The sequence below is a fragment of the Parasteatoda tepidariorum genome, chromosome 2 (genome assembly GCF_982258835.1).
Source record: "Parasteatoda tepidariorum strain Cologne lab strain chromosome 2, Ptep-v5.0, whole genome shotgun sequence".
In the NCBI taxonomy this organism is placed as follows: domain Eukaryota; kingdom Metazoa; phylum Arthropoda; class Arachnida; order Araneae; family Theridiidae; genus Parasteatoda; species Parasteatoda tepidariorum.
Genome location: NC_141756.1, coordinates 114720908 through 114739002, shown reverse-complemented (window position 1 = coordinate 114739002; position 18095 = coordinate 114720908). Strand labels below are relative to the sequence as shown.

At 28.6% G+C, this 18095-nt stretch overlaps 2 protein-coding genes across 6 annotated transcripts in view; both read left to right on the top strand.

Annotated features, from left to right (window-relative positions):
* LOC122272504 (maestro heat-like repeat-containing protein family member 2A) overlaps nucleotides 1-18095 on the top strand; it is a 455199-nt gene that overhangs the window by 7768 nt on the left and 429336 nt on the right. The gene's annotated exons all lie outside the window — the stretch shown is intronic.
* LOC147816073 (inositol 1,4,5-trisphosphate receptor-like) lies at nucleotides 7121-16942 on the top strand. Of its 3 annotated transcripts, XM_087158096.1 has the most exons (4): nucleotides 7121-8405; nucleotides 11532-11627; nucleotides 13316-13403; nucleotides 16713-16942. In XM_087158096.1, the coding sequence occupies exons 1-3, from the start codon at nucleotides 8346-8348 to the stop codon at nucleotides 13376-13378; spliced, it is 219 nt and encodes a 72-aa protein (XP_087014222.1). In that variant the 5' UTR covers nucleotides 7121-8345; the 3' UTR covers nucleotides 13379-13403; nucleotides 16713-16942. The 3 variants fall into 3 exon arrangements, with proteins under 3 accessions (XP_087014222.1, XP_087014223.1, XP_087014224.1); XM_087158097.1 differs by lacking the exons at nucleotides 13316-13403; nucleotides 16713-16942 and adding an exon at nucleotides 12536-13288 and having other exon boundaries at nucleotides 7125-8405; XM_087158098.1 differs by lacking the exon at nucleotides 13316-13403 and having other exon boundaries at nucleotides 7152-8405.

Sequence of the window (18095 nt, the reverse complement as noted above, 5' to 3'; positions counted from 1 at the left end):
TTGATATCTTCAGGATATCATGTCCCTCTTGGAGGATCAACTCCATCCACTAGTCCAATCAGAGTTATTAGTGTTAGTTGATGTTCTGCATCAACCTGAACTTTTATTCCCTCCTGGAAAAAAAATGTGAAAATGCTGGCAAAAAATGTGAAAATGGTGGATTCATGTGGTGGATTTAGAACTTTTACAAAACATCTATGTATGAAATGTGAGGGTATTTTCAGTATTTTTCTTCACATTTAACCTGTGCAATTAATATTTTAATTGCACGATTAATTACAATCTCCTGGCGAAAAAGGGAGCCTCTGTCCTACACAGAACTAATTGCAGACTCCCTTTCTATAATATCAAAGGTCTCATAAAGAACATCTTCAGGGCCTCTTTTTCACGAGAAACTCAAAAATCGTAATTCCAATAAATCATGGCTTAAACGGATTCTCAATGTCCCTCAGTGGCCTAGGATGGAATCTGTTGCCGTGTTTCGTTTGAGAACTGGCCACGATTACCTGAAAAAACATCTATGTCGCATCATTGTGTCGCATGATCCCTTTTGTACATTGTGTGACCTCCACGAGGTAATAGACTTGTATCACCTGTCTAAGTGCCCTGCTCTCGCTCGGAAATCTCTCTGGGAACGCTACTGAATTGCTTGCTCTTATTTATAGATTTATTGTTATCTTTTTGATGTTCAATTGTTGTGTGCCATTGGAAATAAAATAAAAAATAAATAAATATTTTATAAATTATTATCTGAAATATCTTTATACTGAATATTAATGTTTATAAACAGTTATACTCATATTTATAAAAGGAAACCTATGTAAAAGATTATAAACTCAGGTTTTCACCGAGGTGGAATTCAATCATTTATCAATTATGCTTATCAATTCGTTAATGAAATTTAATAGTTTTTATTTTAATTAAAAGTTTCTTAGTAAAAGTATTTCTTAATCACTGTATCTGTTATCTAAATATATTTGCAATTGTTAAAATATGTAATAATTCATTTAAATATGTTTTTAACTTAAAATTAAATATAACTGATATGTATTACACTTTTTAATGTCTTGTTTTCTATTTATATTGCTTGAATATAAATATTTGAGCATACTTGTTATTTTATCCTTAGTTTTTAATTGAAAACAATATTTTGAGTTTAAAGAAAAATGTTCTGAAAATTTTTACTGTAAGAAAGAAACAAGAAGTAATGCCAATTAAAGGAATATATATTTTCTTATTAAAAGAATATATATCACAATATATTTGCTTCCTTTTAAAATTCATGGTTTAAAATTATACAACTAGGCTTGATCATTAGTATATTGTAATAATTTGTATAATTATGGCTACTTGAAAGGATAAATTATGATTTTGTTAAGCATTTTATAATAAAATGGTTCAATTTTGTAATTATTCACTAAGTTTGAAAACAAAAAATTTACATTAAATTGAAATGTACAGTAAATCTTCGAAAGTTAGTTCATCTTTTTTAAAAAAAATATTGTTCCTTGTGCTTTCTTTTTTGTTAGACTTTTAAAGGTTTAGTTATGAATGCAAATTAATACGAAAAAGGAATTAAAAAGTTAAAATCTACTTGCAAGGTAGTAAATTTAGACCTTTATATGTGGTGCCATAAATTTTGAGTTCTTTAAGAAAAGTATAATTTTCTTCTTACCTTGTCTAATTGCATCAATACATCCTTGTTTTCAGTAATATTAATTTTCTTTATAGCATTATTGTTTATGTATAATTCATTATAATATACTTTTTTCATTTCAAAATAATATAAATTACATTTCAGTACTTGGTAATGTATATATATATTTAAATACAAAAAAAAGAGTATTTTTTTAAAAATAACTTATGATAAAATGGCTCACTCACACACATCACTTATTGAGTCTTATGCCACTTTTGCATCTTAGTTTTTCTTTCTTACATTAATTAGTCTTATTAAAGTTTTTTATATGTTTAACAAGATGATTTAGTCATTTGTAGTTGGATAGAGAATTTCTTAATATATAACTAATTGCTCTTTCTTATTTTGCTTCCTTCGCGTAAACAATGTGGAGTTTTTTTTTCCGGTCTGAAGAACTATTTAAACAGTTCTCTTTTAAATATTATTATTTGTATGAACTGTTACATTAGAGGATAGCTTATTTTTATGATAGGTTCACTACAGAATTTTTACTCCTGTGAAAAATTTATTTATTCACAAACATGAGAATAACATAAAATAAATCATTAGCAACACAAAAATCAGAAAGAGTTTTAAAAAATAACAGTTTCTGTGCTATTAACAAATCTCAATATCAATATAATAAATTTAGATGCTTGGTTATAGTACTAAAATAAGCAAACACTAGACTAAATATTTTTAAAAGACTGATGCTTGCCTTTCAAAATTGTATTTTACATAATATTCATTATTTCTATTTACTACCAGCAGAAAGATTACCCTACTTTTCTTGAATACAAGGGCAACATATTAGGAAAAAGATTTTTGCAATAATCATAGAATTTAAGTTATAGAGTAATAAAATTTATAACATACTTATAGCAAGTAATTAATAATAATAACGTCAATAATATTGCTTTAGTTATATATATAAATTGCTTTAAGTTAAGGGCAGGAAATTTATTGTATCTCTTAAATAAATCTTTCTTCAATTTAATACGCCTGCATATTTCAATTACTCTGTATAATGTACTAAATTTCCCAAAAAATTTTAAAGAAATATGTTTTTCAAAAAAATTTGGTACATGCAAATGGTAAAGATACCACTTTTAATTGATTTATTGAATTTTTATACCAAATGCTATTGTTTTATCATTTTCCTTCAATAAATGCTTACTCCTAATTTGAAATTTTTTATGAATACATTATCAGTTATTTGACATTTTATTAGTTCTCACATAGTTTATTTATTTGCTGTTTAGACTTATATGTCAAACTGAAAGATTGTTGGAGAAAAAAGAGGAAAAACTTTGCGTTAAAGTGCTGCAAACTTTTAAAGAAATGATGTCATTAGACCCAGACTATGGAGAAAAGGTATGTTTAGTCTTAACTATTTACTTACAAGGGCAGTAAATAACCAGTGACTTTTGATTCGTATTTGTTCCTATTATAAATGGTTATGAAAGCTTAAGTTCTGATAAAGACCAAGTGTGTGTTTTTTTTTATTCATTGTTCTGCTTTTATTATACTAATAGATTACAAAGTTTGTCATCATTGCAAATTATTTGTTTCTTTTTGTTTCATGTCAAGTTTCAGAAAAATATTAAACAAACCTTCACTTCGATTTTCATTATTATTACATGGTGCGTAGCGTTTTTAAAAAGGGCTTAAAGGTGCTTATTTTCGTTTTTTAAAATCCCTTGAAGGTGATTTTTTCATTGGGTGTTTTTAAAAAGTGCTTAATATCCCGAAAATGAACTTTTTTTCTTCTTTACCATGTCGACTTTCGCGCGTTATGCAAAAGCATGCTTTTCACATTGTTCTATTCAACGTCTTCACAATTCATCCAATCACAATCTATTTCGGCTTCCCGTCGGTCCATAACGTCTGAAAGCACCAATCATTTTACTTGTTTGATGAAATATTTGATAGTACACGTCTACTTAATACCCAAATAGATAAGGTTTTGAATCACTGCCATTTTAGCATTTGAACACAGCTGATTTCTGCTCCTTTGCCATTCAACTCAATGACACTCCTTCAATGTGTATAGGTTGTTATCTCAAACTTTTTAATCAAACATATTATTTTTCAACTCAAATACTTTTTTATTTAAAAGATGTCAATCGAGTGATTTTTTTTTCTTAATAATTATGTTATATAAAACATAAAAATTATTCTTAATAATTTCTTAATAATTATGTTAACATAAAAATTATGTTATTGCAGATTACTAAAACTTTAGTTCTAAAAGAAACTGTTATACCTGCTTAACACACTTTACTTTTACTTGAATTACTCTTATATTTTTTTTCCCAACAGATTGACACAACTTTTTTTTCATATTTTATTATTTACCTTTAAATTATTCTTTTTATATTTATATATATTTTTTAATTATTTTATTTAAGTGTGTTGATTGTGAACCAAATTTTTCTTTTATCTGGTGCATGAAATTCTGGTGAGTATGATGCTTTTGTAGCATTAATCTATAGGCTTTGTTCTGGTCTTCTGTGGCCTTTCTGCAATCATTGTCAAAACACTCATTTCGGGGATCTGGGATAGCTTCACGGGCAGATGTCAAAATGTTATCCTTTATTGCGTACCAGTCAAAAGTGAAGCCTGGTTTCCCTTTTTGTTCACCAATTCAATTGGAGAATTTAATTTTATATTCTTTAAAAATGTTTTGATCATTTAATTTAGAAATGTCAGGTTTGAAATCTCTGATTTCTCTCCTGTGATAGAAATTCTTACATAATGGAAGTCTGACTTTGGATATCACAAGGACATTGTAGTGTCGACATTCGCTCCTCTAAAACTTCTCACGTCCATCGCATTGCTACGGTGTCTCATGTCCCCAAGTATATGATCCATCTAGTTAAGAGTTAACCCATCAGGGGCCAGCCAAGTATGCTTGTGTATATCTTTATGTGGGAATGCCGTGCTTGTGATGAACAGATTTTCTGTCACAGCAAAGTTAAAACTTCTCTGTCCGTTTCCGTTAGTATCGAAGTGAAGGCTTTCACCATTAGCATGGGATCTAACAAATCTTTCCCTGCCGATCTTAGCATTGAAGTCCCCAATTACCATCTTCATGTCCTGTGTGTGCAGGGCAGGAATTATAGCTCTTCATCAACAGGTCGTATAATAAGTCCTTTTCCACATAGTCTTTCTCTTCAGTCGGTGCATGAGCACAAATCTGGGTTATGTTGTAATGTCTTCCTTTCAGTCTTATTTTACAGAGTCTCATGCTTATAACCTGAAAGTCAATGACTGAGTCTTTTGTTCACAATGAAACCATCACCAAAATGGTGTGATTTGTCATGGCAGCTGTAATATACTCTGCATTCCCTTTTTTTTTTTTTTTTATCAAAAATGCCTTTTCCCAACCATCTGATTTCCTGAATTGCAAGGATATTTAACTTATAGTCATGGTCTAGCTTATTGCAAGGTTATCCCTTCCCATGCAGAGTCGTCTGGGTAAAACAGAGCCCGGTATATGCACATTGTTGAGGTTTCTGAACTGGAGTTCTTTTACAGGGTGGGGTAGTTGGCCCCACGCCCAACCCCTAACACAGTTCCCTGATATAATCCCCAGGAGCAGTGTGCCCGGCTATACCCCCGGACGCTGATGCCCTAGCTGACCCAACTCACAAAAACTTGACGTTAATTGCAATTAAAAAACTATGGCATAAAGGTATTACTCTTAATTGGACTAGAACTCATGTGGGGAGGCGGATCAGGCAGCCAAGGAAGCCATCAGTCTCGACCAAGTGGATTTCACTGCCCAACTAACCCAAGTACAGGTCAAGTCGATCATAAATGAACGTGTCATGACACGGTGAAAAAGCGAATGGACAAACAATACTAAGGGACATCAAACTTTTACATTTTTTAAAGATCCAAGGGTCACCAGACTGCAGGCAGATTTTTACCTAAATCAATTTCTTACAGGCCATGGCGTGTTTGGTAATCATCAATACCGCCTTTTCGGGAAATCCCCAAATTGTATTTTCTGTGGTAAATTCCAGGATATTAAACATCTATTACTTGATTGCCCGGAATTCCAGACGCGTCGTGGCACTGACTTTCAAAATAATAATACTGAACATCAACTCTTTTCTAATCAGGCCTGCAGGAATACTATCAAATACATCATCAAAGTGACCCTTAAGAACATTTCAGACTTTACGTAAACTATAATACTTGAACTATTACTTCTGAACTTAGACTGTCCCTCCATCGTGCCAACATTTTAACTCTTTACTTATTGATTTTAACTATCGACTTTTAAAACTTTACACCTGCTTTTATCATCTTATCTATCTACACTACGATGTTAGTTTTTTATTTGTTGAGTTTTATATGATTCGTCAATTTAAAGTTTTACTATTTCACCCATGTTTTAATTTCTTATAGATTTTAAAATTGCTCATTTTAGCATTTGATGTTAAATTACTTTTAGAATTTTACTTGTTTTGCGGCTTTTCCCAGGTTTTAAATTTCTCTTTTGTTTTATAGCTTAATATTTATCTTACTCGCCCACCATGTTCACGGGCTGTTGCCATTTTTTATGTATCTTGTGTATTTTATGATTTGTATATCTTTTTGGATTTACATAAACATTTACCCGTATGCCCTAAATTGGGGCAGGTCGGGGTAAATTTTCATATCCCCGGACGCTGGGTACCCATTTTAGTCGCCTTTTACGACATGTATGAGCTACATTGAAACTATTCTTTCTCACCAGGTCACCTCACAGGTGTTTCTTATTATATTTTTTATTTTAGAATAATTCTATGAAACATATCAATTATATAATTATTGCTATTTATTTATTTGTTAGAAAATTTCTGAGACAAAACTTTTGTTTTGGTATATTTATTTGTTATATTATTATATTAATCTTAAATGTATATTTATTTTATGCTTTGATAATTCCCTTCTGCATTTCTGCTGATGCTATTTTTTATTAGTTTCTATAAAAGCATAATTACATCTGTAATATTTTTATCTGATATAAATAAGGAATCTGCCAGGTGAATTTTAAATATAGGGTATCCGCGCACCTGGAAAGTCATGAATTTTGGTATTGAGCAAAATTTGTCATGGTTTTAACTAGTTTTTTTAAAAAAAAATCATAAAAAGTCATGGATTTAGGTTGTTGATTAAATTTTTAAAATGGAACTTACCCCTCTCCCCTCCAATTTTATAGTGTTCCGAATATCTGAATTTGTAACAAAATTCCCACTCATGGACTCAAAATTCCCAATCACACTTACAAAAATTCTGAAATCACAGAAGTTTCAAAGATAATTCGCTCCAGAAACGATGTTTTTCCTTTAAATTTTTTGAAAGAACACCATAATTTTTATAGAACACGATAAAAACACTTTATATTTTAATCAAATATGGGAATATTTGATTAAAATATAAAGTGTTTTTATCGTGTTCTATAAAAATTATGGTGTTCTTTCAAAAAATTTAAAGGAAAAACATCGTTTTTGGAGCGAATTATCTTTGAAACTTCTGTGATTTCAGAATTTTTGTTATTATTTTTATTTTATCAATTTAAAATTTTACCTGAAGGCAAGCCAGTAATTGGCGAATTTTTTTATTCCGAAATGTGAACAGAAAATTTAGGAGTATTCTTTTATTTTCCGATGAACAAGAAAAGTATCTTTCGAATGTAATTCTGCCGAAGAAAAAAATTATTCGCTTTTGTATTTTTTTCAGCTATTTTATGGCTTCAACTCTTTCTTCACACTGTTTTTTTAAATTTAAAATCTATAAATATGAAGAGGCAGAGTATAATAACCTTGGTTTGATATTGAAATGGTAGGTATTACCATTTCAGTGAATGTTTTTATAATGCTGTTTTAAATTTATTGTTGTGTTTTTGTCAGAGAAAATAGTAACTTCGTTAAGTCATGAATTTGAAATTTATTAAATGTAACAGATACCCTGGTAAGTATTTTTCTAATTAGTTATTTTTACTTCATCATATTGTGTTGCATTTTGTCTTTTCAACAATAGTCATCATCACGACAATCCCTTAATTTCTGTTAAGCTTTGCGCTCCCATGCCACTGGTCCTGGGTTCGGGCCGGGCAAGGTTGACTCATCCTTTCAGTGGGTCGATAAATGAGTACCAAGCATGCTTGGGGGCTAAACACTGGGGGGGGGTCGCATTCGACTGACCACCTAGCCGGAACATCTTGCTTCTGCACCCCTGAGCCCAAGGTTAAGAAAACTGAGATGGGCACAGTAGGTCTTGGCCCTTTATGGGCTGTTGTGTCACTGAGTTTAGTTTAGTTTTGAATGGCAGCATTAAGAATTTTAAAAAACAATACTGGAGATTAAAGCACATTAATCAATGAATGCAGTCAATAATATTTATTGTTTCAAATCGATAATAATTAAGTTAAAATGTCTGAGTATAGAATATAAGATTAAAATAGTTTCATTTAATATTTCCGTTATATTTATTCAATATGTTATAAGACATTTATTTCACAAAATTTTGATATTTTTCCTTTTCCTAATAGTTTTGTATCAAACTCTTTTTAGGGGCTCATACCCACATTGCTCTTGAAGAAATTTTAGCCGAAAAGGCTGAAAAAGCAAAAGATGCCGAAGAAAACAAACTTCCCCAAGAAGTAGTTCTGATGCAGCCTATTTTAAGATTCTTACAACTCTTGTGTGAAAACCATAATTATGATTTGCAAGTAAGTGCATATTTTCATAGCACAGATTATTAATGAAAAAAAGGATAAATTAAATAAAAATTCAAAGTAAAAATATTCCTTAGCTCCTTATTTAGTATTAATATGTTTTACGGGAGACATAAGTTTAGCTCATTAAATTTGGATGTAGCTTCGTAGCTATAGATTGAGTGGTGTTTAGTTTTGTTTATTTAGTAATTATAGTTAAATTTCAAAGTGAAATTGAGAAAGTTTGTTTTATCTAAAAAGGCTGTTGAAGTAGTAAATCAATTATCTTAAATATTTGACTTATTTTAAATTTACAGGTTGCAGTGTGCTTATTTATCTTCAAATATATATTGTAAAGAACTACATTTTTATTCACTCTTTATCTGAAACAACTCACTAAATTGTGATAGACTTCAAATAATAATATGCATTGTGAATTTTAAAAAGATTTCCTTGCATCTTTCATAGTCATCATTTAGTTGTGTTGAACCCTTGTGTTGGTTATTTGTATACAATACTCACAATTGGTATAACTGTGGCCATTGACATAACTGAAAATATAGTACAATTTATTTTGTGGAGATTATAACCAAAGTCTTGTATCGAAAATCGTCTTTATGCTAGTGTTCTAATTATGAAACCTCTCTAATTCTGTAAGTTTTAAAGTATCTTTCATTTTTCTGAATGTAAAGCAAACTTTTTTTCATCACATTTAACCGTATATTTTTTAAAATTCTGTTAAGTTGTGTGGATTCGCAATGATAACTAGGTCTAATAATTTAATTTTGATATTATTTATTTTGATATTTTCATTAAGACTGTTAACAATTAGAAACATATACTAAATTAAATTAAGTCTAAGAAAGAAAATGTATGTGTTGTGCAAACCAATTAGTTATCTCTCTTTTTTTCCAAATTATAAACGACATCCTTAATTATTATCATAATTATAAAGAGTGGATAAGCATTGCATAGTTATGAATATTTTTTTTTTAAATATTTTTGTTTGCATCTTGCAAATAAAAACTACCCCCAAAAAATTTATTATTTAAAACATTATTTTGGACAACTATGCACTATTTTAATTGTTTTTTTTTTAAAAATGTTATTTAAATTTTTTTAATTAAATGTTTAATTACATAACTTATGACTATTTAGTTTTTATCTGTTCCTTTTTTTAAAATCAAAACTGGAAAAATTGAATACAATATTTAATATCCATCTGCTTTTGTTAAATATCTTTAGTTTCTTTTATTTTTAGAATTTCTTGAGAAACCAAACCGATAAAAATAATTACAATGTTGTATCTGAAACTCTTATGTTCCTTGATTGTATATATGGAAGTATTACAGGAGGCCTTGGATTATTAGGTTTATATATTAATGAACCTGAATATTGCCAGGACCATGCCATGAAAATCAAGTAAATAGTTTTAATTTATTTTCCTTACATTTAGTGTTTATTTTTACACATTGTATTTGCTTTTGTTTTAGTGTACTCACGTGGTAAAAATTGGTCCTCTCCAAAAAGTCCTCTCCAGTATTAGAAAATTTTATTTTTTTAATACTGAACTAACTCTTTTCTTTTAAAGTTTTCAATCCAATACAATTAGTTTTAAAATGAATAAATTAAATTAATTTTGTAAAGAAAATATCCTTGATCGCAATTTTCTATTTGTATTAAGGAGTGACTGTGCTTTTAAGTATTTCATCAGTTCATGTACCATTTGTTGATATTAAATACTTTAAGTTTAAGAAAAAAATTTTTGAACCAATTTAAGTGAGAATAATATTACTTATGAAATTATTGGTTAATGAACAATGTACTTGGTTAATGAACTTCTCAGAGCTATCCCACAGTCAACTGATCGTAAGACTTCCTGTACATTACCAAAGTCAAGCTTCACTGAGCAAGTGGGTAACCACTTTGATCAGCATGAGAAGTGACCTTATTAAACTGTTCTACTATAATGTGCTAAACTTTGTGGGCAGATGGATCAAACTTGTGATGGCATGTTTCTGAACCATCTTCAGTGATGTTTCCCCGACTGTCCCCCATTATGCAGCTCTAGTGCAATGTAAATATTGTACTACTTCTCAGGGCCAAGATTTAAATTTCAGTTGGCTGTATTAGAACAATCTGACCAGTTTCTGTTGAACAACTATGTCAGCTTTTAAAATATTGGTTAAAGTGGTTTAAAGCAAATGTTTCTCAAATCGATAATTGAAATGCTTCTCACTTTTATTTAGATCCTATGTTGTAAGGACTCGAATAATTGTTATTCAGGATCCCAAAAGAAAGGAGAGAAATGATTTTATCATTCTCTGATTCTAACAGGGTTGCCACTCCACAGGAAAAGCATGAAAAATACAGGGAATTTAAAAATCACCTAAAATAACTATGAAAATGCAGGAAATTTGGATTTTTTCTTTACAAACTGGAAAAATACAGGGAATTTTGTTTCTTATTTTTGTCTTTTAAAAAATGGTGACTCCTCAAAGCGTAATCTATGGGATATTTAACCCTTATATTTCAGCTATACTAAATTATTTCATTTGCTAAAGCATTATTTAAGTATGTTCACTGTTTTTCCAGCAATTAAAACTAATAAAAATAGTTAGCCCAATATAGATCACACAAGAGCACAGTAATTGTTGTTTCCTCTTAATATATTGTGTATAATATGTACAGGGAATTTTTTTCCCAGATTTGAGTGATAACCCTATGTAAGATAGTTCTTATTGAAATCCAACCTAATGTAATGTCCTTAATAGTTTCTAAATTAAGTTCCTTGGTTGGTTAGGAAACAGTGTGGTAGCCAGGTAGTTACTACTACAGTATGGGGAAAACGAATTGATTTAGTCCTTGAACTGAAGGTTTCTGTAAATTTCTTCTAATCTAACAAAAAATGTTTTTCTTTATAAACTTATGTAATATTAGAATAATAAAACCTGTAATTGGTTCTAAACTGTAGCTGTTTTTGTAATTTGTTGTTAACCTTTCCATTTTTTAATTAAATTTTTTTTTTTAAGTAAACCAATAATCAATATGCAATGTTTTAGATTTAAGTTAATGGATTTAAATTTGGTTTAAAAAAATTGTTAGCTACTTTTGTAACCTATTGTGTATTCTTTTACACAGAACAATGCATCGAAGTTATTACTGGCAAGAATGGAAGGCAGAGGTGACAGTGAAAATGCTGAACGAATTCTCCATAATATGAGTCCAAAGCATCTGGTAAAGTAATACTTTAAATAAATTTCCTATTTAATGGGGACTTTTTTTTTAAATATTTATTTACATTATTCAAGTTAATAAATAAAGGATTAAATAATAAGGCAATATTATTTAGCATTTTTTGACTTAATTTTTTAATTCAAATTACCAGTTACTTTGTTTTCTAGTTATTCATTTATTTAATTTTTTACTTATTTTTTACAGATTTAAGTTTTACAGATTTTTTTCTTTGACAACAAAATAAATGAAATATTTTGTAAACTGCTGAAAATTTCAATTTCTTCATTTTATTAATGGCTTCTTATCTTCTGTTACATTAAAAAAAAAAAGAAAAAAAACATTGAAGAGATATTTATGTGAATAAGAGTATTACTACTATTACCAGCATACCTGCTGAAATTTTTTATTTTAACTGTTTATTTTTTTATTTATTATTTTTAGTATTTAGTTATTTTGAAGAGTTTGATTTTATGTGTACTTTTTTTTAATTAGAACTTCTTTGAAATTGTTCAAAATACTTCTATTGTAATTTAATGGAATGTGATATTTTAATAAATTATCAAGTGCAGAAATTTAAATTTGTATCTAGCTCTAGAAAATTGTGGGAAGCGTGTGAAAATTACATATTTATTTTTCTGTCAGTATAATTCTTGTAGCAATTGAAAAATATTTTAAGATTAAATTATTTCAAATTATATTAGGAGAAGCTTTCTAAATTTATTCTAACGATAATTAATAAGTCACAGAGATTTCAAAGATTACAAATGTTATATTTTTGTCAGTTATTTCTTTTATCTAATTTATTAAGTTCGGAACTCATCATAATGTACATTATCTTTGTTAAATAGAAAAGAAATAATTTCATTTGTAATAATTATTAATAATTTTTTGATCTGCTTACATTCTAGTATTTCATAATAAGAAGCTAATGCATCCTTATTGGAGATGAGTCCCAGCTGGGCTTGACAACTAGCTGAGACTCATTGTCTGGAAACATTTTCCATACTCAGGCTAATGACATAGTTTTTATTTACTTGCTAATTTTTAAATAAGTGATCTCAATATACTAATCTCAAACATATTTTACTTAGTCTTATATCTTTACAAATTTTAGCTTAATCTTACATATAAAATCTTTAACACATATAAAACCGGCTTAAATTTAGAGTCAGCCTCTAAGAGCGAGTCTATGCTTAACACTAATTAGTACTTCCTCAAAACAATAAAAGTTTCATTTAATGGTTAATTATCATAAGGCATTTGATCTTTTAATACTAATTTTTTTTTTTTTTTTAGTAGTTTGAAATCTTGTGACATTTTGTTTCCTCCATTTCATTCTCATTGCGGTTTTAGTCTCTTCTCGATTCAGTCCCGCCACTAATTAGATGTGTCCATTTTGATATAAACATTCCAAATTGTTTATTTAATATTTCTATTAGCAAAAGCCAGGAATTTCTTTGATGATTATTAAGTATTTACAAACTATTAAGTGTGAAATCATATCTCCAAATTATTTCAAGTACTATTTTCCAGGGATTGCCCACAATATTCTAATGAATTAGAGAAGAATCTATTTAAGTTTCAAGGAAAACTGTCCTTTTTTGTATTCTGTTATTTATGTATCTGTGTTAATTATTATGAAATAATGTATAAAAATTGTAAAAGATTTTTATGATATCTACCTCCAGGCATTCTTTTCAAATGATTCCTCCCTTGAAAAAAAGAACTTTGAAAAAAAGGATAAATATTAGGAGCTGAAAAATTAATAAAATAGAGGTACAGATCATTACAATTACATAGAAATTTTTGCACATTTTTAAAAAAAATTTAAATTTTATTTCTCTTTTCAAATGAAAGAGAAAAACAGAAATGGAAAGGGCCCAAGTGACAACAAGACTTAGAGTTTGGGTTTAAAATGTCCTGTTTTGCCTTTAGTATGCATTTATTGCTCAATAAAATAATTAGTTATGTATTGGGAGTACAAATTAGTTCAGTCCTTTTTTTGTGGTTAAAAATCCATTTATTTCAAAAACAAAATTAATGAACAGATTAATCAAAGTATTGTCCATCGTTGGCTACTACTTTTTCCCACCTCTCAGGCAATTTTTGAATTCTATCTCGAAAAAATTTCTCTTCTTTTGAGGCGATCCAAGTTAAGAGGCAATTTTCGATTTCTGCAAAAGAATTGAACCGGTGACCTGCCAAATCGAGCTGTGTCCGTCGGAACAACCAGTAATCAGAAGGAGCAATGTTTGGCGAATACGCCTGGTGTGGTAAAATATCCCACTAGAGCGTTAACAAAAAAAAATTTGCGACATGAAGCCAACCGTTGTCATGAAGAAGAATAACTTTGTCATGTCTTTGCTCGTATTCCGACTGTTTTTCTCTTAATGCACGGCACAAACTAATCAATTGTAGCCTATACCGATCGCCTGTAATGGAATCGCCAGGTAATAGCAGCTCATACTATACCACACCATTCTTGAAATGTCGAAACCATTCCCTACATGATTTATTAGTTTATTAATTTTCATTTTAATAGTTCTCTCCCCTATTCAATGAAAAAAAGTGTTATATTTATACATTTTATTAATGTATATGAAGTACTTTTTTTAATTTTATTAAGTACAATAAGATTTTGATTGTGCAAACACAATCATATTTAAAAACCTACCTTGTTAACATAGCTTAAAAATATATAGGTTAAAGAGAGAAAAATAAACGTCAAAGTACTGATTTGAAGCATCTTGAAACTAACCTGTACAATATTGAATGCCTTCTCAGACATTATTTGGTAGAACAATTTTTTGCAATAAAAAATTTTTTTTAGTCCAAGCAAGTAAAATGCCTTGTAAAAGTTTTTTAATTTATGGTAACTAAAAATAATGTTAATAACACCTACATTTCACTTATTTATCTATTCTTAAATAGTAGAAAATCTTTTTATTTGGCAAAAATACACCTTTTTGAAAAAAAAGTTTTCTTGAAACAGAAGTTTAAAATGTAAACGCAATAGGAATCACTAAACTAACATTTAAGTGCGAAGGAAGCAAAAAAGTTATGGAAATTTCACGATTTTCTTATGAGTTAAAAAAGATGAAAAACATCAGAACCAATTTAATTGCACATTGAAATGTTGAAGTTTTCAAAGATTATTTTTTAATTTTCCTGTCCTCTGGCAATCAAACAGGTTTAAATATTTTCATTCCGGTTTTCCTCCGAATTATTCATTAGATTAGATTGTTTCTTTTCGTTTGTGACCCTTGATGTGTGCGTCTTATAACAAAGTTTTTTTTCACTAGAATTCGAAAAGTATATATTGAAAGTGGTTAATGTGGAACACCTGCTATACTAATCTACAGAAAATGACAACTAATTTTTCTGTATCAAATGAAAATGCATGTAGTATGTAGTGTACATCCTCGAGAAGGGCCACCCCTCCTCACTGCCCTTTGATGACACTGTCTGTTAATATTCCTTTTAAAAAATTAAATGTGTATATGATAATTACATACTTTTAAAATTATTCGTGTTAATAGGTTTGATTTTGATACCATTACAAATATTTACCTTGTTAGGATTTTTCTCACCTGGTTAAATTTTTCAAAGTTTCTCTTTTTGGTATCAATAAGTTTATTAAGGGATATTAAAATTTTTTTGAAATAAATATATATTTTTTTTTAAATGTACCTTTAAATATTTATTTTTCTCATAATTTTTAGTTTAAATTATAGAAAAAGATCTCAAGTTTAACAATTAATTTTTTTTAAAGTGTGCTCAATGGTTTTCTTTTAGCATATCTTTTTTTTTCGTAAACTACAAATTTTTCTCATTTTGATAATGGGTGAGAACTACTTTTTGAAATACACATGTAAAATAGTATAAGATGGTAATTTTACAGTCGTTGAGAATCAAATTCAGCCACTACATAATAGTACACATTTTGTTAAATATTTATGGTCTTAATTAAGAGCCCTTTAAAAATTCGATGTACCCTTTTCTGTGAGGAAGCATCTTGCTCTTTTTTATTCCAAGGGAGAACTCTGTAGTAGGCGTAGTAATGGAGTATTTAAGAAAAATTTTTAGTTAAAAAAGCAACTAAATAAATAAAAAAAAGTGAAGTAAAGAAATTTCTTCAGAGATGTAAACAATGTTATTAATATTTATGTAAACATTTCATTTTTTGTCTTACATCTGTACCAGTTATATAGAGACATTACGGAAATCGTGACTTGCTCAAATCTGTGATTATTCTTATCTAATTCTTGTGTTTTTTATGTAAGGAAAACTTATGAATTTCTCAAAGCATCACCATTAAAGTAATTTGAAAACTTTTTGAAATATAAATTAGTTACAGTATTGGAAAATTATCTGCCTTTTTAACTAGCAAATTTTGAGCAATCTTTTTTCATTTATTACTGAATTGGTTTCAATTTCATTACGTATTATTGTTTTAATATGGAAAATGTTGTAAATTTTGACATTTTTTTTGTCGAAAGAATCCAATAACAAATTTAATCATAAAAATAAACCGAAAAAGAAATACAATTGATAAATTCATGTATGTAAGTAATATATATTTAGAAGTACTTTTTCTTCCATACCTTTCCTTGAAGCAATAATTTACATTAGAATATCATAATTATTTTAAATATTAAAAGCAATAAAATTGAGCACCATAAAATAAATAATGGAGAAAAAAAACAGTATGTTTTTGAAAGTTAAATATTTTCTGAGAAAAGGTGTGCACAAAATAAAAAAGTGAACACCCTGAATAACTTTTCATTTAACAGTCAGCTTTTCCTGTACTAGGTGTCAATCTTAATGGGTTCGTGAGTCAATAATCAATAATTTCATTCAAAAAGGAATTTTGTGTTCAAAATCTTTCTAAATTATAAGGCAGGTGTATACTTGCATGGTGTTACAATATGTATTTTGATGAGTCAAAATTTATCAATGAAATGATGAAAACAAAAACTTTTCAAGGTAGAAATTTTAGTTTTAAAAGCACATTTCTACAAAAATACTCAAGTTGCTTAAAATATATGATTTGCATAATTTTTATTTTAATATCTTCTCTTTCAGGATTTTGAATAATGTCAAGCATTGTTTGTTGCAGTTGTTATATTGAAGTTTTTCAGAACTCTTCTATGCTATTCCAAGGGATTCTATGTTGACAAAAATATTTATTTCTCTGTTGTCTTTATTATTTTTAAAATTAAATATAAATAGAAATTTGTGTAATATTTGTATTGTTTATGGATATGTCTTTGTATTTATATATCTTTGTATAATAAAATGTATGCTAGAGGCAATGTTGATTATGTATTTAATTACTTTCAGTGTACATTCAATTCATTACATGAGATAACCAGGTGATAATATTAGTACATTTTTGTACAATACACTTATTTTTTGCTAAATTTGCTGCAAGACAAAATATAATCAGTAAGACATGAATTCATGATCAATACTGCACTAAATCATCATCTGTAGACAGCTTCTTAATATTTTCAGCTGTAGGTTGTATCTATTTCTGTATAGGGTACAATAGTATCACTAGATTCCTTAAAAACGCACAGCTTTTATTTTAAAACTCTATTTTTAACTTTATTATATATTTATTTTATGTTTAGTAATTTATATACATATATTGACTACAAGTTAAAACTTGAACAATTACTTGTGAGATACAGAATTTCTATAAATCTGGGCAGCAGTTTTATTACTCTGCTTTTAAGTAGAATAGCACAGTAAAGGAAAAACTATTATGTATGTTTACCTAGCTTAAAAATGTATTAATAAGTTTAACCCCTTCCTTCTCGCTTCCGTGAGAATGACGGGGTGAGATTTTGCCCGCTATTTCTTGCTCCCGTGATATTAACGGGCTGGAGTGTTCAGTAGTAACGCGCCAATAAGAATAAAACTAATTCATTTCTTTTGCAAGGAAAACATTTTATTTCTTATTTTACACACCTGATGGCAGTAACAGAATAATTTTAAGGTAATTGTAGATAATTAGTTTATTTTAAACTAGTTGCAGCACTAATCTAATACAAATACAAAAGCCAAGAAAATAGGCACTTTTATGATTGTTTTCATGAAAATTAAATCATTAAACATAGATTATGCAGGGCACATTTTCTGGACTAAGGGGTTGAGCTGTGTAAAAAATATTTTTCTTTACAAAAAGCAATTTAAATGAAAAAATTACCTAAAAATATTTTCTTAGTTCATTTATTAATAATTTATTCAAATATGTTATTAGATAGCTAGATATTTATTTAGCTAATTGAATTGTATTAAATAAAAATAATTGGATTTGAGGGTTTTAATTACCCCTGTAACTAGGTCATTGACCTCTAGTAAATCTCAATAGACTGAAAGGATGCTGCTGGGTGCATATAAATTGCTGGCCCTCAATTATTGATTCATTGATTACCCTCTGCTGGAAAATGTCGGGCAATC

Excerpts from the sequence above, each read along its gene's own strand:
- LOC147816073 (XM_087158096.1), top strand. The coding sequence starts at position 8,346 with ATGCAGCCTATTTTAAGATTCTTACAACTCTTGTGTGAAAACCATAAT. Across the intron at positions 8,406-11,531 it reads ACCATAATTATGATTTGCAA|AACAATGCATCGAAGTTATT; the intron begins GTAAGTGCATAT and ends TCTTTTACACAG. Across the intron at positions 11,628-13,315 it reads ATATGAGTCCAAAGCATCTG|GCATTCTTTTCAAATGATTC; the intron begins GTAAAGTAATAC and ends ATCTACCTCCAG.